Genomic DNA, 25,175 nt, shown 5'->3' with positions numbered 1-25,175 from the left:
TTGAACTTCAATTAACATCAAGGTGTGATGGCAGATTTAATGCAGATCGCTTAAAACAATAAGTTTGTATCATTCAATAAAACCAAGAACTATCTCAGGAAACTTTCAGGTTTTACCAAATGAAAGAACTTCACATTTTTTTTCCCCCCGAATTAATATAAAACATTGATTTACATCAAGACATTGCAAAAACAAGACTTCTCCCTTATTTTTCAACAGAGAATTTTATTGTTCACTTACCGAAAAATAGATAAACAAAACAAAGAATTCTTGAATATAACATTATATATTCAATAAAGTGAGGTTGGTCAGATATGGCCCCCCAGACTGCAGTCTGCCAATCCTTGATCTACAGTATATAACAGATCCAACCTTAACCGTAGTATTTATTTTTATTGATCGTGAATAGATTGACAGTGAAGTGATTTGAATTCAATATATAACCAAATATTACTTATTGATCTTTCGGCTTCGGCTAAGATCAAAGTGTTATGCCAACGAAAACAAATACCATGAAGTTTTTGGTCCTATGCTTCACTGGTTCTGTCATCTATCAGCCATCTTTTCCTTTGTTCTTTATTATTATTATTATTATTTTGAACTGTCGGTAACTATTAAATGAGAAATAGACAGATATTGGAAATGAGAAATGCCAACAGTTGCAACAGACCAAAATGTGATGCAAAAAGGAGAAAGAAATATTGAATAACTATTTCTCATTTAGGCCTAAAAGTTTTTGAAGGGAGAATACTTTATTTTATTACCCCACCCCGCCCACCCCTGAAGGTACATGACCTAGTGGTTAGGAGTTGTTTTCACGATAAGAAGATAGTAATTTCAATTCCAGAACCAGGTGACGTGCTGTGTTTCTTGAGCAAAATTCTTCATTTTGTGTTGTTCCAGTTGACTCACCTGTAAATGAATGACCTTGTGATGGATACCGCTAAGCATTTCACCTGAGGTGCTAATGATTCTGCCAGCTCACCGCCTTAATAATAATAATAATAATAATAATAATAATTCTTTCTACTGGAAACACAAGGCCTCAAATTTGGGGGACGGGATTAAGTCGATTACATTGACCTCTGTGCATAACTGGTAATTATTCAATTGAGCTGGCAGAAACGTTAGCATACCACGCGAAATGCGTAGCCATATTTCGTCTGTCGCTACGTTCTGAGTTCAAATTCCGCCGAGGTCGACTTTGCCTTTCATCCTTTAGGAGTTGATAAATTAAGTACCAGTTATGCACTGGGGTCGATGTAATTGACTTAATCCGTTTGTCTGTCCTTGTTTGTCCCCTCTGTGTTTAGCCCCTTGAGGGTAGTAAAGAAATAGGTACTTATTTAATCGACCCTGAAAGGATGAAAGACATAGTCGACCTCAGCGGAATTTGAACTCAGAACATAGTGGCGGACGAAATACCACTAAGTATTTCGTCCGGCATGCTAATGTTTCTGCCTGCTCACCACCTTAGTAATAATAATTTCTTTCTACTAAAAGCATAGAACTTGACCATTTTGGTGTAGGGAGCTGGTTGATTACAGTGACACCAATGCTTAACTGGTACATATTTGATCAACTTCAAAAGAATGAAGTAATACAGCATAATACAGGATGTCTGAAACATGTGGTAAGTAGCTTGCTTACCAACCACATGGTTCCGGGTTCAGTCCCACTGCGTGGCACCTTGGGCAAGTGTCTTCTACTATAGCCTCGGGCCGACCAAAGCCTTTTGAGTGGATTTGGTAGACGGAAACTGAAAGAAGCCCATCGTATATATGTACATGTGTGTGTTTGTCCCCACATCGCTTGACAACTGATGCTGGTGTGTTTACGTCCCTGTAACTTAGCGGTTCAGCTGGGGACACACACCATTGAAACCAGGAAACTGGGCCCATGAGCCTGGCTAGGCTTTAAAAGGGCGCATTTATTTATTTTTATTGTATATATTTATTTTATCATAAATGCAAAACAACAGAACGGAGGGATTGACGTGAGCTTAAATAATAGACCGCGATATGTCGAGGGATTACTGTATATATTTACATATTTACACAGGCACGCACATGCACATCAACATCATCATTGTTCGACCGTGGTCGAGACAATGGAATTTACCATGCTATGCCAGACTTCACGGTCCATCATGGCATTACGGAGGTCCTGTTGCTGGATGCCTGTATCCCTGGAGATTACATCAGGGTAGGAGAGTGTGCGCCCTCTGCTATCGCGAGTAGATGGCTTCCAGAGGAGAAGAGTAGAAATTACCTCTTTTTCAGCTCTACAACAATGTCCAGCAAACTGGACTCTCCTACCTTTCACAAGAGATGACACAGGTGGTAGTTTCCCATATATTTGTACTTTGGTTGGATGACTCTTCCACGAGAGATTTTGAGCTCTCATAAGGAGGCGAGTGTAGGTTCCATCCAACCGCCTCTCAAGCTTCTTTGATAACGTCCAGGTTTCTGAGCCATATAGTAGAATTGGTTTGACTGTGGCTTTGAAGATTTCAAGTCTGAAGTCTCTGTGCCTTTCTTTCTGTATTTGTGCCTGGTCACTACTCGACAACCGGTGTTGATGTGTTCCCGTCCCCCGTGATTTAGCAGTTCAGCAAAAGAGACCGACGGAGTAAGTATCAACCTTAACTAAAAATAAGTACCGGAAGTTGATTCATTCAACCAAAAAAATTCCTCGAGGTGCTGCCCCAGCATGGCCACAGTCTAATAACTGAAATTAAAAAAAAGACAAAGAAACAGCCAACCAGTTGCTGGTGATTTGGTTTACTCTTTTACTTGTTTCAGTCATTTGACTGCGGCTATGCTGGAGCACTGCCTTTAGTCGAGCAAATTGACCCCGGGACTTATTCTTTGTAAGCCCAGTACTTATTCTATCGGTCTCTTTTGCCGAACCGCTAAGTGACGGGGACATAAACACACCAGCATCGGTTGTCAAGCAATGCTAGGGGGACAAACACAGACACACAAACATATACACACACATACATATATATATATATACGACAGGATTCTTTCAGTTTCCGTCTACCAAATCCACTCACAAGGCATTGGTCGGCCCGGGGCTATAGCAGAAGACACCTGCCCAAGATGCCACGCAGTGGGACTGAACCTGGAACCATGTGGTTGGTTAGCAAGCTACTTACCACACAGCCACTCCCCCCATTATATTTTATTCCTGATTCTCAGCAGAGGCAGCAACAGTTCCAGTCTGCAATTTGACCATTTTCCTTGAAAAAGCAGATTTGGGGAGTTTCTCAGGGTTTTCTTTTCTTCTCCTTTTTATTTAAAAAAAAATTTTTCACATTTTCTTTTTTACATTTAAAAACAAAAAATTCATTTTCTAATTTATTTATTTATTCATTTATTTATTTATTACACTGGTACAATGCCACAAATAATGTAATTATATGTGTGTGTGTGTGTATGTGTGTGAAAATGCATGCGTCAGCATATATGTATACATGTATGTATGGATATATAGGTGTGTATCATATACACATATAAATGTGTGCACACATTTGCATGTGTGTGTGCATGTGTATGTATATATATATATATATATATATAACATATACATACATATATATATATATGTATATATAGTTACACACACACACACATATATATATATGTATATTATTGTGTCTGGGGAGGGCCATTTTCTTGTAGTGCCTTATTATTTAACACACTCACTGGTTTGATTTCCACTCATTTACTTATTTATTTTTTCCAAAATTTCCGTTGCATCTTGCAACCACTTCAATAGTCACTCACTGGTAAGTGTGTTAAATAATAATAAAGCTCCAAAAGAGAATGACTCTCCCCAGACACAACAAAATACGCTTCAACACACAAACTCACATAAAGAACCCTGGAAACCAAATCCAAAAATAAAATATATATATACACACACACACATATATGTGTATATCTGCATATATAGATGCATTTACATATTCTGGGCATACATATTTTATATGTTGTGTGAGCGTATATGAATATGTGTAAACATATATATATATATGCATATAAATATGTATGTATATATATGAATATATATATATATATATATATATATATACATATATATATGTATAAATATATATATACATATATACATATATATATGTATAAATATATATATACATACACACATACATATATATATATCCATTTATATATGTATATCTGTATGCATATATAAATGTATGTGTATATGTATATACATACATACATATATATATATATATATGTATATATATATATATATATACACATATATAAACAAGAAACAAAAATAAAGCAACAAAAGCTTGATAATAGAGAAAATATACATAGAGCATTATTTTGTTTCCTTTACTTTTTTATACAATTGTGAAAATTTATAAGAGGGGGGGAGCAAGGACATGATAATAAAACTCAATGGAATTACATGCTTGAGTAACATTGGATACAATAATAATAATAATAATATAATAATAATGATCCTTTCTACTGAAGGTACAAGGGGGCGGGGACTAGTTGATCACATTGACCCCCCCAGTACTTGCCTGGTACTTAATTCATCGATCCTGAAAAAAGATGAAAGGCAGAGCTGACCTTGGTGGAATTTGAACTCTGAACGTAAAGACAGATGAAATACCGCTAAGTGTTTTTTTGTCCAGCATGCTAATGATTCTGCCAGCTCACAATGATAATAATAATAATAATAGTAACAATAATAATAATAATAGTAGTAGTAGTAGTAGTAATAATAATAATAATAATGGTTTCAAATTTTGCCACAAGAGCAGTAATTTTTCGGGTTAGGAGGGGATGAGCCGATTACATTGACCCCCCCTCCCACTGCTGAACTGGTCTTTATTTTATCAACCCCTGAAAGGACGAAAACCAAAGTCGATCTCAGCAGAATTTGAACTCAGGACCTAAAGTCGGATGAAATGCTACAAAGCATACTTACATATTACTTGTGTGTTATACATGGATTTAAAAAAAATGACTAAATATTCGTTTCTACTCTAGGCACAAGGCCTGAAATTTTTGGGGAGCGGGGCAGCCAATTCAATTGACCCCAGTATGCAACTGGTACTTAATTTATCAACCCCGAAAGGATAAAAGGCAAAGTTGACCTCAGTGGAATTTGAACTCAGAACGTAAAGACAGACAAAATACCGTTAAGTATTTCGCCTGGTGTGCTAACACTTCTGCCAAACTTGATTTAGTCTTTCATCCTTTCGGGGGGGGGGGGGGGGTCGACAAAATAAGTACCAGTTATGTACTGGGGCTGATGCTATCAACTTTGCCCCTCCCCACAAATTGCTGGCCTTGGGTCAAAATTTGAAATATTATTATCATGGTTATTATTATTATTATCATTATTTTTTTTTTCCTTCTTCTTTCAAATTTGCTTCCATTTCTTGCCGAGTGTCTTCCGACTCCTAGGGCAAAGAAACTCATAGTATACATTGGTAGGCCATTAAACTAAACTCAATAGTTCGTTCATTTTTTTAAAGTTAAATTAAAATACATGGGTAGTAATAGTTCTCACATCGACAATGCTCTTCTCAATAGGTGTGATGTACCAGTTAAGACAATCTTTTGCACTTCTTGCAGGGATGGTAAGCCAGGGATCATTCTCATATAATTTTCGGTTCCCTTCTTGATCATTCCTAGTGCTCCTACGATCACTGGTATTGTAACCGCCTTGAGATGCCACATTTTCTCAATTTCAATGAGCAGGTCTTTATATTTTCTGAACTTGTCAAACTCTTTATTATTATTAATATTATTATTATCATTACTAGGTTGGTGCATAATTATTGTGGCTTTTTCTCGATAAATTTTATTCAACAAAAAAATTTAAAGAAAACACCAGGCAGAAATTGAAGTAGATGGTGAATATGCTCCAGAACAATCATTTAAAGATGTTTTTTGTTAAATGTTGTCATTGTTTTCACTGAATAAAATTTATTGTTAAAAAACCGCAATAATTATGCACCAATATAAATAATAATAAAGTTATTATTATTATTATTCAGTAGTTTTATTTTTATAGCGTGCTTTCACTTCACTACCGAGCACAGCTCTGTGTGCCTTGGGTATGTGCTGTGATTTGTTGTGATGCTCTGATAGTTATTGTATGGAAAGTGTTCTGCGTAGGATGTGTGCGGTGCCTAGTAGTGCAATTTTCTGTATGTTATATGTGTTTGTAAGTCCTGGTGTTTTTGTTATGTATTTGTCTGAATATTTTTTTATCATGCCTAATGCACCCACTATGATAGGAATTGTTTCTGTTTTTAGATTCCACATTCTGGTTACCTCTATTTCCAGGTCTTTGTATTTTGAAAGTTTCTCCATTTCTTTTAGAGACACGTTATTATTATTATTATTATTATTATTATTATGGTGGTGAGCTGGCAGAATTGTTAGCAATGCCAGGCGAAATGTTTAGCTGCATTTCTTCCGTGTTTACATTGTGAGTTCAAATACCACTGAGGTCAACTTTGCCTTTCATCCTTTCAGGGGTCAATAAATTGAGTACCAGTGAAATATTGGGGGTCGATATAACCGACTAGTCTCCTCCCACAACTTTTCAGGCCTCGTGCCTTTAATAGAAAGGATTATTATTATTATTATTATTGTTGTTGTTGTTGTGGTTGTTTTTTTGGCACACATTAATTGTGGATAGTGGGGTAAAATTCATTTCCAAGAATACTTTATATAGGATGCTGCAGTTGCAATGCACTTTTGCAGACTGTTATTTGATCTTTTTAACGTTTGGTTGCACTTACAGACACACTGACAAATGAGAAACTCGAGGGTTAGAAGTGAGGTCAGGCCGGTCACAGGTGAGGAAAGGGGGTTGAAGGGGAGGTTTGAAAGTGGAGTCTGAGGTGGTGTGAACTAAATTGAAATATTTTAAACACCATTTTTTTATTGTTTTTTTTTTTACCATCCAGCCCACCCTTGCCAAATTTCCTTTTAAATTCTCATTTTTGTTTTTCATAATATCTGATAGATTTTAGAAATTGCAAAAAAAAAAAAAAAACAAAAAAAAAACAGAAGGGAAAAAACTGTGTCATTCATTTAATAATTAATAATTAGGCTCATTACTGACCTGATGGTTTAACCCTTTCGTTACTGTATTTATTTTGAGATGCTCTGTGTTTCTTCCAATTCATTTTAAATGTAACAAAGAATTTAGTAAAATAATTTAGTTATCATTAAACTAGTGTTAGGAACACAAATTCTGACTAAGGTTTGGTGGAAGATTTTAATTCAGAACTTAAGAAAACAAAATACTTGTACAACAAAACCAGAGTCGGTTTCAGCCGGGTTGGTAACGAAAGGGTTAATATAAGGACCCAGAGCAGAGAACATCATCAATTCACACCTCCTCAGCACCAGATCTTAATAATACTATGACATGTTAGTACAGCAATTGATATCCTTATGGATAAGCAGACCCCTAATAAATATTTGTTCGTCCAAGCAACTGAACCCTGATAAGAAAAAACAAACCCTTCTTGTCACCTTGGGAGTGTAGCTAGGAGGAATGGACTGTACATGTGTGTGTGTGTGAGGAGGTGGCAAGTCAGGTGGGCAGGCCACCTTGCTTGAATGCCTGACACATGACTCGTCAAGGGGCTGTTTTACAGCCTACTGGCAAAAGGCAAACGCATGCAAGGTGGACAGGAAAAGTGCTTCAAGGGTACACTCAAAACCTCACAGGAGAGCTTTGGGATCAACGCTGACACCTGGGGAAACACAGGCCCAAGAACCACCCTGTCTGGCGAAGCTGCATTGAAAGAGATGACACCTCATACGAACAGAACCGGATTGCAGGGATACAAGGAAAATGCAAACTGTGCAAGTCCTAGCAGACCACCAGTGCCCAGTCTAGAGCATCGTGGCTTGTCTTTTTCTCCCATGTGATGACCTTGGTCATCAGTGACAACAACAAGATGAACAGTGTGTATGTGTGAGTTTGAACCTTTCTAAGAGAAGTCTGGAATGTGAAGAACGGTCAAAGGATATCAATGCTCAAAATAAGAAATATACAAAGTGTGTGTGAGGAAGGATTGTGGGTGGCTGAGGAAAAACCATGAATATTAGATGATATTTCTTTACTACCCACAAGGAGCTAAACATAGAGGGGGACAAACAAAGACAGACAAAGGGATTAAGTCGATTACATTGACCCCAGTGCATAACTGGTACTTATTTAATCGACCCCGAAGGATGAAAGGCAAAGTCGACCTCAGCAGAATTTGAACTCAGAACGTAGCGGCAGACGAAATACCTATTTCTTTACTACCCACAAGGGGCTAAACATAGAGGGGGACAAACAAGGACAGACAAAGGGATTAAGTCGATTACATCGACCCCAGTGCGCATCTGGTACTTAATTAATCGACCCCAAAAGGATGAAAGGCAAAGTCGACCTCAGCAGAATTTGAACTCAGAACGTAACCGCAGACGAAATACCACTAAGCATTTCGCCCTGCGTGCTAACGATTCTGCCAGATAATATAGGAGACTTAAAGGAAGGAGGGGGGAGGGGCGAAGTGCGCGTGCATGTGTGTAATGGGTTGAGGGTGTTTTAATAGGTAAATGTCATTGTTCTTGCTGAGGAACGTTGCTAAGTTTGCAAGAATCCGCTTGTAAAGGTCAGTGTTGGTATTTTAGTCCTCATGCACTGAACCTAGTTAGTATAGGCCAAACCCTTCACCTTCTAAACTAGCAATATTATATACACAAGCAACAAGAGGGCTTGAACCCGTAACTGCAAACTAACAAAACCTTTAGTATTATCAATGGCTTCCTCTCTTTGATTTAAATGGATTTTCTCACAGAACCTGAGGCCTTTGGAAGGTGTTGCCCCCTTGGCACCTTTTCAATTCAGCTCATGGAACCCCAAATTTTCTTTTGAGAAGCCTAGGTCGGGAGTCCACTGTTTTAAGCAGCAAGAAATAGCAACCAAATCTCCCTCAAATTACACTCTACCATCTTTAAAAAAAATAAGATGTGTGTAGCAGTGGAGGTGGTCATGGTGGGAACAATGATGACATGGTCACAGGTGATACTTGATTGATCATAATTTCAGCAATGCTTCCAGACTATACCTGATCCAGGGTTAAACAACAACAACAGCAACAAAAACAAAAGACACTTGCCAACCATTCTTGTTGTCACGGTGTTGCCATTGCTGTAAACTACAGCAAGTTGTTCCCTACACAGTCTGGAGTGGCCCCTCACACAAGCAACACAAATGCCAGTGGGAGCAGGATACGAACAGTCAAAACTTAACCCTGCCCAGCTGCCAATCTGATAACTAATAAAATTTTATGCCAGAAGGGGGACATTTGAATTTTAATGTCTCATACAAGGCCCCTTGACACGATCAGTAAAGATTCCATTTGTATTTGCCTCTAAAAAAAAAGACCCAGTCTAAATTCATATCAGCCCCAGGGTGAACAAACTTATTCATATTTATGAAATTTGATTTGTGATTTTTTTTTCTGCAAGACAGAGACAACATACTTAGCTTCCAGACACTCCAGTGTTAGTTATTGGGTACACACACCTATCTACCTGGTCACCCTTGCATTCTAAATATGCAGAAAAAGTAAAAAACCCTTCGATGGGAGAAAGGCAAAAACTACATGCAGGACCCAAACTATGCATATTCTGATTACACATATATGGTGTGGTCCAAGTGCCCGCAGATAGCTTTCACCCTTTTTATTATTCAAGGGTTTTTAACCAAGTATATTATAAACTATTATACATGTCAAGACACCCTGTTAAATGACTTATTTACATATTTCATGATACTTCTACACTCGTGTTGTAGATGTAAACTTACACATTTGTGAGGTTAAAAGTATGTAATTCAATGGCATTACTTTGGTCCACTTGGTGACGCACATGCCATGGTTACAAAGAATTTCATGGTTCAAACCCTGCAAGTAACTTTCCATTGCTTTTCTGTTTCAGGGTTTTTCTAATCCAATTTATTCTTTTCTACCCTAGTACAAGGCCCGAATTTTTTTTTTTTTTTGGGGGGGGGGCAGTCAATTAGATCAACCTCAGTATGCAACTGGTACTTAGTTTATCGACCCCAAAAGAATGAAAAGCAAAGTCGACCTTGGCGGAATTTGAACTCAGAACATAACAGCAGACGAAATACTGCTAAGTATTTCGCCCGGCGTGCTAACGTTTCTGCCAGCTCTCCGCCTTTTTAATCCAATATATTATAAGCTATTACTTAAAGCAGTATTCACTTCAAGACACACCAGTAAAGTGACTTATTTACATACTTTTCAATGCTGCTATGCTTTTATGAAGTGATTCACTAAGAACACAATATACACAGCCATTTCTAAGAATTGAAACCATGACCTTGTGATCACGAGTGCAACATCCTAACCATTTGGTTATACGCCATCACCAGACCCCATTCAGCCACCCAGATGAGTCTTTGGAAAGTTTGCTCAAGCCTTTTATGACCATATTCCTAATGAAATACACCCAAAGTCTTTCTGAAAAAGTCCTGAACTTAGAAGGGTTTCGTCTTTCGTCAATATTAAATCACCATTAAGAACATAAAGAAAGAGTTTTTGACAAAACTATGAAGGAAAAATTTAATTTAAATGAACAGGCGCAGGAGTGACTGTGTGGTAAGTAGCTTGCTTACCAACCACATGGTTCCGGGTTCAGTCTCGTACTATAGCCTCGGGCCAACCAAAGCCTTGTGAGTGAATTTGGTAGATGGAAACTGAAAGAAGCCGGTCGTATATATGTATATATGTGTGTATGTTTGTGTGTTTGTGTGTCTGTGTTTGTCCCCCTAGCATTGCTTGACAACCGATGCTGGTGTGTTTACGTACCCGTAACTTAGCGGTTCGGCAAAAGAGACCGATAGAATAAGTACTGGGCTTAGAAAGAATAAGTCCTGGAGTCGATTTGCCTGACTAAAGGCAGTGTTCCAGCATGGCCGCAGTCAAGTGACTGAAACAAGTAAAAGAGTAAATTAAAAGCAGAAAAAAAAAAAGGTGGGGGAATGAATTTGCATGATGATATTCAAAGAAGTGGTCATGAATGGACTGAAGTTGGAATATTTTGCAGGAGGATAAAATGTTGAAGTGGACAACGGTCAGTGTGTAGAGGGTGAGTTGGTTATTTGGAGGTTCAATTGGTGTGGGGGGGGGAGAAAAGATGGAACTGCTGGGGTTGCATGCTCATGGTTAAAACAAAAACAAAAAAATGGTGCAGCAGCATAAAATGGCTTGGGGGGTGGGGGACTTTTTTTTACAAAAAGAGACGTTTATCAATTGTCAACAAAGGTATTTAACAAAAACAGCTTATCTCGTGACAAGTTCATTGACTAACAACAATGATGATAATAATAATAATAATAATAATAATATAATAATAATGACAATAATATCATATATATATATACATTCATACATATATATATACATACATATATATATATAAATATATATACATACATACACACACGTGTGTGAAAGTGCATGTGCCCCCTAAAACATGATGATATATACAAACACATACATATATGTGTGTGTGTGTGTGTGTGGACCATAGACATTAGGGGTCTGGATCACAGTTGGATAATGTATTCGCACAGCCTAAACCACAAGGACACACACAGAGGGGACTGCTAAGTCCTATACATTGGAGATTGCAAAGACATCAACCCTGTGTTGATTGCAGGACACATATGTCCTGGAACACAGGGGCATGCAAAGTTAGGGATCACACAAGCACATGCAGTCTGGATTATAGAGGCTTAGAGAGTTTAGCTCTTAAAGACATACACATTACGGATTAGAGAGAGGTTTGCACCATCTGGTTTACAGAAGCATAAAGTTTAGATTATACAGGTATACACAGTCTGGATAAACGAGCATTACTGATTCAGACAGGCTTTTGGGTCACAGAACACAGAAATGATTCGGGTTGCTTGAAGACAACTTGATGCAAATATACTGATAAGCAAGATCACTCGACTCATATACATAATCAGATAATTCCACACACACACACACAAAAGCCAGATCAACTGACATTACCTACAGTGGTAAGGAACTCTCAAGAGAGCTGAACAGCAGAAGGTCTTCAATGAAGAATCCCCTTCCTTGGGCAAGTGTTTAAGCCCTTAACTTCTTACACTCTAAGAGGGCTGGGCTGTATCCAGGTCATGACTCTTGGGTGCTTTTTTGCTGACACTTTTTAAACTCTTGGATATCGAGGACTTGTGCATTTAAACCACTTGGAGATTTTGTCTAGTAGTAATTCCTCTCCAATGTTGGTTGTCATGGCATTAAATACATTTAAACATACCAGATCATTTAACACACATATATACTTCATATATATATATATATATATATATTCAAAATAAGCAACAAGTATATCTTAGGTAATTTGGTACAATTGTTTCATGCTACTTCATTTTATTAAACATTGTAAGTATTGAAGTAGTATGAAACGATTGTACCAAATTACCTAAGATATACTTGTTGCTTATTTTGATTATAATCACCCCATGGATTTATATGGATAATACCATACAAAATTCTGGTGCCTCTGACTTAAGTACCATATTTCATCTGAATCTAAATTTTGCTGAACTTATATATATATATATACCGGAGTAAACACATAAATGTGAAACAAGGTGGAAAAAAGAGTACTCAAATACCAGTGGTAGAGTAATATGCTTTATTTAAAGCAGCAGAAAATTCAGCAAAACCTGTTACTCTGAGTTTCCACACACACAAGCCAGATCAACTGACATTACATACAGTGGTAAGGAACTCTCAAGAGAGCTAAACAGCAGAAGGTCTTCATCGGACAGTTTTTGCTAGCAAAAACTGTCTGATGAACGGCAACGGGAAACTCAGAGTAACAGGTTTTGTTGAATTTTCTGCTGCTTTAAATAAAGTATATATATATATATATATATATATCAGGTCTTTTGAGTCACACATTTATGTATAAGCCAGACAATTTGGTACAAACATACATGCATATTCAGAAGCCAGATCAAAACAAAACATATTTGTAGACACATCAGATCATTTGATACACATACACTAAGCCCGATCAATTCGCACACACACACACGTGTATGCACACATTTATCAACCAGATTGTTTAACACATATTTATAACCTACATCACTTGACACACAAACACGCATATATATATATTTCTTTACTTCCCACAAGGAGCTAAACACGGAGGGGACAAACAAGGACAGACAAACGGATTAAGTCGATTACATCGACCCCAGTGCGTAACTGGTACTTAATTTATCGACCCCGAAAGGATGAAAGGCAAAGTCGACCTCGGCGGAATTTGAACTCAGAACGTAATGACAGATGAAATACGGCTACGCATTTCGCCCGACGTGCCAACGTTTCTGCCAGCTCACACGCATATATAGAATAAGTTACTTGACAAAAAGCATTGAATTCATTGAAGCTCTCACACACACACAAACAGACACAGACTCCAAATTCCTGTGTGATACAGGGGTTGATTGTTTCATTGCTGTATGTAAAGATCAATTTACCAAGACACATATCAGGGATCACATATTACTTAGTCGAGTGGCGATGATGGTGATGGTGGTAGAAGCTGTGATGTTGGTTGATGTCTAACTGGTTAATGTTCATCAAAGTCGGTACATAACATTTGTCTCTGATGAATAAAAAAAACCCCGCAAAAACAAAAACAAAAACAAAAGGGAGGTGATGAATAAGGGGCTGGTTAGGGACTTGGTCAAATTGTTTACTTCAAGTCTTCTAACAAATAAAAGATATACTCAGCTAAAACAGAGCAAATAAGTTTGGGATCTTTTCAGTGTTGAGTTAGAAATTAGGGTCTGACCAAGAGATTCAGAGAAAGGATTAACTAGAGAAAGACAGGGACTTTGCTTTCAATTTATCACTAGGGGACACCTGGCCAGTACAAATAAAGGCAAGGTGAAAAACACAAAGGTTCAGGGAGGGACTAATTAAAAGTTTAGGAACGAAAAAAATAATTAAAGAATATGTCACAGATATTTGGTGCAGAATCAGGTTTAGCCCGAAGGTCCTCCGAGTTTAAAGGGAGCACTTCCCCCACAAAAAAAAACAAAAAAACATAGATTGTAGGTTAGAGTTTGGAAAGAAGGTGGTTAAGTGGGTAGGTGTTTAGGGTGGTTGCTTTGGTTTATCAGTTGAAGAATGCATTGTCTCTTGTTTAATCCTTGTCAACTGGTTGTGGGGTACTTTGAGGGTGTTAGTTTTATCGTTCCACATAACACCCTGCCTGTCATGGGCAGGGGTTTAAAAGTCAAACTTAGCCCCCAGTATGGTGGTGGCGGCGAGAAATACTGAATGCAAAGTGTGTGGAGCGACGAAACTGAAACTGGTGCAGAGGCATTTAGGCCCAATACTCTCCTGTTACTGCCCAAGCTGGACACGATGAGGACCTTCATAACAAAAACATGTTGCCAGCATATTCGTAAGTGCATTGAGAATCAGCATTTCGTGAATTTGCCCCAGGAGGGGACACAGGGGGAACAGTCTTGGAAATGATACGGTTCATAGAGTAGTTTGTGCTCGGGTGCGGCCATCTGGGGGCCACTTCGTTTTTCGTGTTGTTACTGGGTTGTAAAGGTGGTGGTGGTGGTGGTGGCGGCAGTGGCTGTGGTGGCGACGTTAGATCGTTGCACGGTTCGGACAGGTTCGCCTCTTCCGAGGAACTAGCTGCTTGCGTGTTCTCTGGAGGAGGCTGACTGGGACTTCCTAGCGTTAAGAAACAGGCCCACAGGTGCTTGTTTAGCTGGTCGGTGTCGGAGAATTGCATGCCACACAGATTGCATTTGTTCTTGTCGAGGCCAGTGTGAGTGGCCATGTGGGCATTGAGGGCAGGAAACTGCAGGTAGTCGTCTCCGCACCATGGACAGGCGTATTTCTTCTCGTGCGAGTGGGTCTTCATGTGTTTGTTGAGGCCGTAGGCCGCGGTGAAAGATTTGTCACAGTAGCGGCACATGTAAGGACGGTCGCCAGTGTGGGTGCGTTGGTGAATGGTCAACTTGTCGAGCCGCGTAAACGACTTGTCGCAAAATGAACAGCCAAACGGACGGTCCCCCGAGTGACTCCGAGTGTGGATGGCAAGGTTCCTGGACTCGGCAAAAGTCTTGTTGCAGTACTTGCACTTGTACGGACGATCGGTGTTGTGAATAAGCTGATGCTTCTTGAGATGCGATGCCGTCCCGTACGACTTGTCGCAGAGCTCGCACTTGTGGTTGCGCTCGCCAGTATGACTGCGCAGGTGGGCAGTCAACCCGTAAGACTTCCGGAACCCTTTATCACAAAACTGACATTTATACGGCCTGTAACCAGTATGAATCATTTCGTGGACACGTAGGTCACCGACACGCCTGAACGCTTCCCCGCAGTGGCTGCAGTTGTAGGGTTTAACCCCTGTATGAATGCGCAGATGCACAGTCAAGTATTCGGAAGCAGAAAACCCTTTCCCGCAGTATTCGCAGCGAAAGGGCTTCTCGCCCGTGTGAATTCGCAGATGCTTCTGATAATGATCGAGTTTTGTGAACTGCTTACCACAGTGTTGGCATTTGTGCATGTCCCCCGTGTGTAGTTTCAGATGTGTACTATAATGGCTGCTGGAGCGGAACCGACTTTCGCAGTAGTCGCACTTGTATGGCTTCTCGCCCGTATGTATGCGTCTGTGCGACAGTAAGTTTCCTCGCTGAGTAAAGGTCTTGGCACAGAACTCACACTGATGGGGCGAAACCCCTGTATGTTTACGGGTGTGTTTGGTCAAGTCGTGCCGTCGTCGACATGTGTAGGTGCAGTATTCACATTTGAAAGGTTTCTCAGGTTTTACATCAGCAGTTGAAGATTTTGTCTCAGATCCAGTACCATCTTGGCTGCCACCCTTCTGATTGTCAGCATTTTCGTTTTCGTCGGAACCAATTTTCTTTTCAGCCTCATTTGTAGAGTCCACAGTTGTTTTGGTGGTAACAGTGGACTCTGATACATGCGTGCGTTTGTGGGAGGTTAAGTGGGTACTTTGAGTGAAAGCTTTGTCACACTGGTCACATTTATAGGGTCTGTCTTTTGAGTGGGTCTCTTGAAAGTGGTCCTTCAATTCCCAGCGCCTTCGGAATGCTTCAGGACAGAACTCGCACTTGTAAGATTTAGCAAAAGCCTCGTTGGAATCGACTCCGTCTTCTTCGCCATGATTCAGTTTGACGTGTTTTGTCAGGCTCCCCATCGACATGAAAGCTTTGGGACACAGGCCACAGTTGTATGGCTTTTCGCCAGTGTGTGTCCGTTCGTGGGCAATGACACTACTGGCTCGGATGAAACCACGATCACAGTGAGAGCACCGGAAAGGACGGTCATTGGTGTGTATTTTCTGGTGCTTCGACAAGTTACTCGACTGTGTGAACTGTTTCCCACAAACTTTGCACTGGAAGGGCCTCTCACCCGTGTGGATTCGGATATGGGCACGCAGGTCACCAGATCGTTTAAACGCTTCCGTGCAGTAAGTGCATTTATAAGGTCTTTCCCCGGAATGGTTCCTCAGGTGTATGGTCAGGTGATACGGCTGGGTAAACGACTTCTCGCAGTGCACACATTTGAAGGGCCGTTCCCCAGTGTGCACACGAATGTGTTTTGTCAGATGAGAAGCAACGGCAAACGCTTTCGGACAGTATGAGCATTTGTGGGGTTTGCCGTGACGGTGGATGAAAATGTGAGCAGTTAGTCGATAGGAGACAGCAAACGCACGTGGACATAGGGGGCACTGAAAGGGCCTTACACCGGTATGGGTACGAATGTGGGAGTCCAAGCGATCCTGGAATGCGAAGGCCCTGTCACAGAATGTACATTTGAAGGGACGTTCGTGTAAATGAGCAGTGCGTACGTGACGAGTGAGGCTACTGGATGTGGTGAATGCCCGAGGACAGCAGACGCAGGGGTAAGGGCGGTCTTTGGTATGGGTTCGTAGATGGGTGACAAGGTGATGCGACTGGGTGAACGCACGATCACACTGCTCGCATTTGTAGGGTTTCTCGCCCGTGTGAGTGCGAACATGTATGGACAATTGCTTGGCCTTGGGGAAGTATTTCCCACAGTATTCACATTTATAGGGTCGGAACTCAGTTAGCAGCTTGCGTTTGGGCCTTGTGCTTCGGACAGGTCGCCTCCTTGGTTCCTGACTGGAACTCAACAATTTGTTCAACATTTTAGCAGATTTCTTAGCGGCCCTTGGCCTGAGGGCTGGGGGCGGAGGTGACGCTGGTGGATTGCTATCAGTGACATCCTCATCATTTGCAGAGGCCTCTTCTTTTCTCTCTGGACTTTTCTCCAAAGTATTATCATCCGACAGTACGACGGTAAGGGTTTTCTCATCATCATCGTTATCACTTGACATCTTGTCTATCAAAACAAAACTCCCAACGGACTTCTTTCTCGAGTTTGACTGCTTCTTTCTCTTTCTCTACTTTAACCTCAGCCAAAAGTATACACAAGACATAGTACACGGGAAGAGAGAGAAAGAAAAAGGACAGCAGTTGAAAATTATACACACATATCTATATGCTTATATGTGTGTGTGATTACATATATATATATATATGTATATATATATACGTATATATGTAGATGTATGTATAACTGTTACTCACAGAGCTCCCTAACTGACCAGTCTCATTCCAGCAACACCTATAAAAGACAAAAGAAAGAAAAGTATAAAAAAAAAATTTAACTAAAAGAAGAAATAATAATAAAAATAATAAACTAATAGTCATCGTCATCATCATCATCATCGTTTAACGTCCACTTTCCATGCTAGCATGGGTTGGATGGTTCAACTGGGGTCTGGGAAGTTAGTTAGTTAGTTAGTTAGTTAATTTTTTGGCTCAAAAAGCAAAAAACAAGGCCATGTAGGGGGACATGGAGCTAAGTACAGGGTCGTGTTCATGTAAAGAGTTCAGGCCACTTGAGGTCAAGGGAGACTTTGAACAAAGCGGTCGTTGGCATCTTCACCATCTCGTCTGCAGAAGGCTGCACCAGGCCCAGTCTGATCTGGCAGTGTTTCTACAGCTGGATGCCCTTCCTAACGCCATGGCCTCTAAAACTGTATTTGTGTAGCATAGATGTAATTGGTAAATGGAGTGAAGAAACATAGGCAATGTATTTACGGGTACAGCCACTTCAAAAGCATCCAGTCCACACTGTAAAATGGTTGGCATTTGGAAGGGCATCCAGCTGTAAAAAAAAACATGTCAAAACTGACCTCACCTATGCTGGTGCCACGTAAAAAGAAGTCAGTCCACTCTGCTGGGTGGTTGGTGTTAGGAAGGGCATCCAGCTGTAAAAACAAACCCTGCCAAAACAGACACAGAAGTCTGGTGCAGGCGTCTGCCTGGGAGACTCCCGTCAAACTGTTCCACCCATGCCATCATGGAAAGCAGACATTAAACAATGATGATGGTGATGATGATGATTACTTTGAATAAAAGTAAAATGACATAAGGTAGAGGGGAATTGTTAGTCTTGCTATATGCAGCTTCTTTAGAGCCAGTCTTGCAATAAAATGTATTCAGTCTGTATGAAAATTTGGCTCATGATAGTAAGAAGGGTAACCGGTTGTTATAGCTATAGCTATTTGCAAGTGACAGCTACAGGCATGTCTACATTGCACTGCACGGGTGCTTTATACTACCAACAGAATCAGTCTTTAAACACTTCTGCTGTGGAACATGGGTCTTCTTGAGTATGGCCAGGCACCGGATATCTTGGTCCTCTGTCATCTCTGAAAGTTTCAGCGACCTGAAGTTGTTCTTTAGCTCTTCATCCCATGTCTTCCTAGGACTCCCACTTATATATGTATGTATATATATATATATGTATGTATATATGTATGTATATATATATATATATGTATATATATATATGTATGTAATATATATATATGTATAATATATGTATGTATATATATATATATGTATGTATATATATATATATATGTAATATATATATATGTATATATATATATATGTATATATATATATATATGTATATATATATATATGTATATATATATTATATATATATATATATATATGATGTATATATATATAGTATGTATATATATATATATGTATGTATGTATGTATGTATAACACTATGAGTTCCATCCACTTTGAGAGATCAGCACTTCTCTATGGAACTGTCAGCATCCATCTACATCACATGACCAAACCAGTGCAGTCTTCTCTCTTGCACACAACACAACACTTACATACATACCTACGCACACTCACACACACATGTATGTATACAGGGTGCAATGGGTAAAATTGCCTGTTTTATCAGGCCAGGTGACACATTTTAAGCCACACCTAAAAACATGAAGAATGCTAAAGGTTATATTACATCCTGATTCTGTAATTGATATGCCCATACCAATGCAACCGTGCACCGGCATGCTTGTCAGTAACTTTGTTTGGAGCAGATTTATTATGATGTTTACCATCAGTGGTCCTCAACCGGGGATCCTTGTAAGATTTTGTGGGGTCCACACAAGCAAAATAGTAAACTGGGAAACCACAGTAGTATATTAAGGGCTCACGAAAATATTTTGCTTTAGATTTATTCTTCATTGCAAGAAACAGTTTGGTTTCTTTCTCTAACAATATAAATAATTCAGAAGGCGACGAGCTGGCAGAATCGTTAGCACACCAGGCAAAATGCTTAGTGGTATTTCGTCTGCCACTACATTCTGAGTTCAAATTCTGCCGAGGTCGACTTTGCCTTTCATCCTTTCGGGGTCGATTAAATAAGTATCAGTTACGCACTGGGGTCTATATAATCGACTTAGTCCCTTTGTCTGTCATTGTTTGTCTGCTCTCTGTTTAGCCCCTTGAGGGCAATAAAGAATTAAATATAAATAATTCAGCTCACACAAGTTGATGTATGAAAAACAAAAATAGGAATTTTGCAAGAAGTTTCTATAAAACTAGTTTTTAAACATTGAATGGCTATAGGGGTCCACTGGAACAGAATAGCAATCAAAGGGGTCCATAGGTAGAAAAGGGTTGAAAACCACTGCCCTGCACAGACAAATTCTACTTCTTGTTTTTGTGGGTCTGCCATAAATTATTATGCTTATGTTTGACCATATCTTATCTTTTGCCATGCACCCAGCCTTGACAAGATTAATTTGATGTTTGCAAATCCTTTATGCACGGTTTCAGAACTTATTTTGGTTCATCTATTTGCATGTGTTCCAATATGGTGAGATGGCACATAGCCCAGTGGCTAAGGTGTTGGGGTCTCAATCATAATATATATATATATCATCATCATCATCATCGTTTAATGTCCTCTTTCCATGCTAGTATAGGTCGGATGGTTCAACTGGGGTCTGGGAAGCCAGAAGGCTGCGCCAGGCCCAGTCTGATCTGGCAGTGTTTCTACGGCTGGATGCCCTTCCTAACGCCAACCACTCCGTGAGTGTAGTGGGTGCTTTTTATGTGCTACCGGCACAGGTGCCAGACAAGGCTGGCAAACAGCCACGATCGGATGGTGCTTTTTACGTGCCACTGGCAAGGGGGCCAGACGAGGCTGGCAACGGTCACAATCGGATGGAACTTAAAAATGTGCGTGTCTATATATGCATATATATCTGTACACACATACATATGTATATATACATACGTATGTATATACACACACACACACACATATATCATTCATGCCATTGCTATCCAGTAAACAGTAGTGTCTTAATGATAACTGCAAAAAAATTACGGAAGGACAGAAGGATAACTACGAAGGCCATGCCAGAGATCCTTAAACAGAGAGAAAGAGAGTAAGAAAGAGAGAAAGAAAGAGGGACAGAGACAGATAGAGATAGGTAAACCTTAAGATGAGCTTTTAAAACATAAAGACAATTTAACAAAGTTACAGACAGAAAAGGTTGATGAAAGAGAGGAGAGGAGAATATATTTTGGGTTTTTTTCTTCTATTTCAGGTTTTATATTTCCAGTAAATGAATGACATGGCAGAACAGAAATAACATGCCACATTTTTTTTTTGCTAATTCTGTGTTATTTCCGATAATTTTCATTGATTTTTTTTCCCCTTCTTTTGTCAAATTTGTTACAGAAAAAAACAAGACTTGTTTCATATTTTATATCTCAAGCATCCTTAAATTTTACTACAAAATGTCATTTAATATCATTCACACACACACACACATATATATATATATCATGATGATGATGATATATATATATATATATATATATATTTATTTAACATGTACACACACAGAGAAACACACACACACACACATATATTTATATATATATGTATGTAAGTGTAGACATAAATACGCAGATATTTATGCATGTATGAATATTTATATATTCTGTATGTGTAAATATGTGCATGTGTGTGTGTATATATATATATATATATATACACATATATATACATATATATATACATAACATATATATATATATATACATACATATATATATACATCATATATATATATTATATACATATATATATATATATATACATAATATATATATAACATACATATATATACATACATATATATATACATATATATATACATATATATACATACATATATATATACATACATATATATATATATATATATATATATATATATATACATACATATATAATATACATATATATATATATACATACATATATTATATATATATAATACATATATACATACATATATATATATATACATATATATATCTACATACATATATATATACATACTATATATATATATATATATATATACATACATATATATTACATACATATATATATATATATATATACATATATATACATATATGTATATATACATATATATACATACATCATATATATATATATACATAACATATATATATATATATACATATATATATATATATATATATATATATATATATATATGTATGTATATAGTAGTCCCTTGACTATTGGGGATGTTATGTTCCAAAACCCTCTGCGATCGGTGAAAATCCACGAATTAGAAACAGTACTGTACAGTATATTTCTATTATTATTATTTTTGTAATTTGCTTATATTTATTTTATTATAAATGCAAAACACCACCATGGGGGAATTGATGTAAGCTTAAATAATAAACCACAAAATGGTGAGGGATTACTGTGTATCATCATCATCATCGTCATTTATCGTCCACTCTCCATGCTGGCATGGTTTGGACAGTTTGACTGAGGACTGGCAAGCCAGGAGCCTGCACCAGGCTCCAATTCGATCTGGTGCCATTTCTACAGCTAGATGCCCTTCCTAATGCTAACCACTCCGAGTGAGTAGTGGGTGCTTTTTACATACATACATGCAATACATACATACATACATACACACGTATATACACACGTACATACATACACACATACATACATACATACACACATACATACACACATACATACATACTTACACACATACATATATACATACTTACACACATACATATATACACACATACACATACATTTTTTCACGCTCAGAGTTGCTGAAGCATGGAATAAACTGCCTGCGTCAGTTGTTGACTGCCATGACACTGCATCCTTTAAGGCCCTCATGCTTTCCGAAATCCGCCGAAACTACACCTGATTATATATACACTTTAGATGAGTTGTAGTGCACCTGAGCACTGTACACAATTATTGTTGTTATTATTATTATTATTATACATATATACATACAGGCGGAACTGGCAATGACCTTGCTCGAATCTTTTTACACATGTCACCAGCACAGGTGCCAGTAAGGTGACGCTAGTAACGATCAAGCTCGAATGGTGGTCTTTTACATCACCGGCACGGAAGCCAGTTAGCCGCTTCTGTGAGGGAGGACTCTGTTGGCACATACAGCAATAGTGCAATCACACAGGAAGCTACAAATTCAAAAGATGAGAGATGGGTGGAAACCACAGGCAGTAAATATCAAATGGAGATTCAGATGCTAGACAGTCAAAACTTTGGGTGAAAGAGGAGTGTAAGTCACCAGCGGACTTGGCATTTTGAAAATTGATCCTTGAACACAAACACAAACACACATTTCCATTCAGTAATCAGAGCATCAAGGACCATTTAATCATCTTGGGGTTGGAGTTGGGTTTTGTGTATGCATTAGTGACTGACCAGGTCAAGTCATGCCTGGGAGAATCTCCAGCTGTGTGGACAGGAAACGGTGGTGATAGTCAAGGATTTGATGACACTGGTTTTCCTGGCCTTCTCCCATCGTTCAACTGAAACAATCCCCTTGGATTTGCAAGTTTGGATGCCCTCCCTAATTGCCCCTCACCTGACCTATCTACTCCCATATGACATGGCTGATACTGAAGGCTGCTACAGAACCCTTCAAAGTGTCTTTCAAGTGTTGTCCCTGGTTTTTCTGGAAGTGTTTGTCTTGCTGGAATTTGTTATATACTCTTTTACTCTTTTACTTGTTTCAGTTATTTGACTGCGGCCATGCTGGAGCACTGCCTTCAGTCGAGCAAATCGACCCCGGGACTTATTCTTTGTAAGCCCAGTACTTATTCTATCGGTCTCTTTTGCCGAACCGCTAAGTAACGGGGACATAAACACACCAGCATCGGTTGTCAAGCAATGCTAGGGACACAAACACACAAACATATACACACACACATGTATATATATATATACATATATACGACAGGCTTCTTTCAGTTTCCGTCTACGAAATCCACTCACAAGGCATTGGTCGGCCTGGGGCTATAGCAGAAGACACTTGCCCAAGATGCCACGCAGTGGGACTGAATCCGGAACCATGTGGTTGGTTAGCAAGCTACTTACCACACAGCCACTCCTGCGCCTATACTTATTTTTTTACTACCCACAAGGGGCTAAACACAGAGGGGACAAACAAGGACAGACAAACGGATTAAGTCAACTATATCGACTCCAGTGCGTAACTGGTGCTTATTTAATCGACCCTGAAAGGTTGAAAGGCAAAGTTGACCTCGGAGGAATTTGAACTCAGAACGTAACGGCAGACGAAATACCACTAAGCATTTCGCCCGGCGTGCTAACGATTCTGCCAGCTCGCCGCCTTCTATATACTAATATCTTCTGGGGCCAGGGCCAGCATGTGAACTACATTACCTGTCCAGCAAAGCTGTGATTGCAGTCAATGCCTGGCAAACCTTAAACTGAGCCCAACGTTACCATCAATGGGCAATGGCTGAAAGCAGCGACTAAGTTTAAATTCCTTGAGAACATACTCCCCAAGAATGTTGTCATTGATGAAAAGGTAAGTGCCAGACGCGCTGGAGCAAGTCTTGCCTTTGGCATGCTCCATGACAACATGTGGAATAGGAGAGGCAGCAGCCGAAACAAAGGGGCAATAGTTTTCACATCTTTACTATATGGTTGTGAAACATGGATTCTATCAATGTGATGGTGATGCAGGGAAACTGAACCACTTCCAAACTGTCTGCCCCAGAAAACTTCAAAGAATTAAGTGGCAAGACAAAATCCCAGACACTGAGGTAGCTACCCATGCTCGTCTGTCCAGTATTTATACCATCCTGATGCAATCACAGCTGTATGTGTGTGTATCATCATCATTTAACATCCGTTTGCTGTGCTGGCATGGGTTAGATGGCTTGACAGACCTTTGTAAGGTCAGGGATGACACCAGATTCCAGAGTCTGTTCCAGCTTGGTTTCTATGGCTGGATGTCCTATGTGTATGTGTGTGTGTGTGTGCGTGCGCACATGTGTTTATACATATATATATATATATATATATATATACAACAATAACAAAGGGTAAAATTAATTAATTAAGAAGTAATCAATAATTTCACCAAGTAGAATTCGGTATGAAAAAGGACCATTTCACGGTAAACTTAAGTAATACTTAATGAAAGGGTTCAGCAAAGATTTGCTTTACCACATACCGAAGTTTAGAAATAGCAGCCAAAAATCTTAGCTATTTCTTCTAAATAGCTAAGATTTTTGGCTGC

The 25,175-nt window shown here is 39.0% G+C and overlaps 1 protein-coding gene and 1 long non-coding RNA gene across 3 annotated transcripts in view; one reads left to right on the top strand and one right to left on the bottom strand.

The window, feature by feature from the left end:
- Nucleotides 1–25,175, bottom strand: part of LOC115221420 (zinc finger protein 271-like) — a 29,792-nt gene that overhangs the window by 1,533 nt on the left and 3,084 nt on the right. Inside the window, exon 2 of one of the 2 annotated variants that reach the window (XR_005002739.1) lies at nt 14,187–17,800. Coding sequence is in view for 1 of the 2 variants with exons in the window: in XM_029791601.2 (XP_029647461.1) it covers nt 14,538–17,510 (2,973 nt within the window). In the remaining variant the exon portion in view is untranslated. Of the gene's footprint in view, nt 1–13,921; nt 17,801–25,175 lie in introns of those variants that run through there. The other variant, XM_029791601.2, reaches the window with a different exon arrangement.
- On the top strand, nt 6,803–7,529 carry LOC118766828. Its single transcript, XR_005002740.1, has 2 exons — nt 6,803–7,143; nt 7,370–7,529. It is a non-coding gene; the product is annotated as an uncharacterized LOC118766828 (long non-coding RNA).

The sequence above is a fragment of the Octopus sinensis genome, linkage group LG18 (genome assembly GCF_006345805.1).
Source record: "Octopus sinensis linkage group LG18, ASM634580v1, whole genome shotgun sequence".
NCBI lineage: Eukaryota > Metazoa > Mollusca > Cephalopoda > Octopoda > Octopodidae > Octopus > Octopus sinensis.
This window is presented reverse-complemented; position numbering and strand designations above follow the sequence as displayed.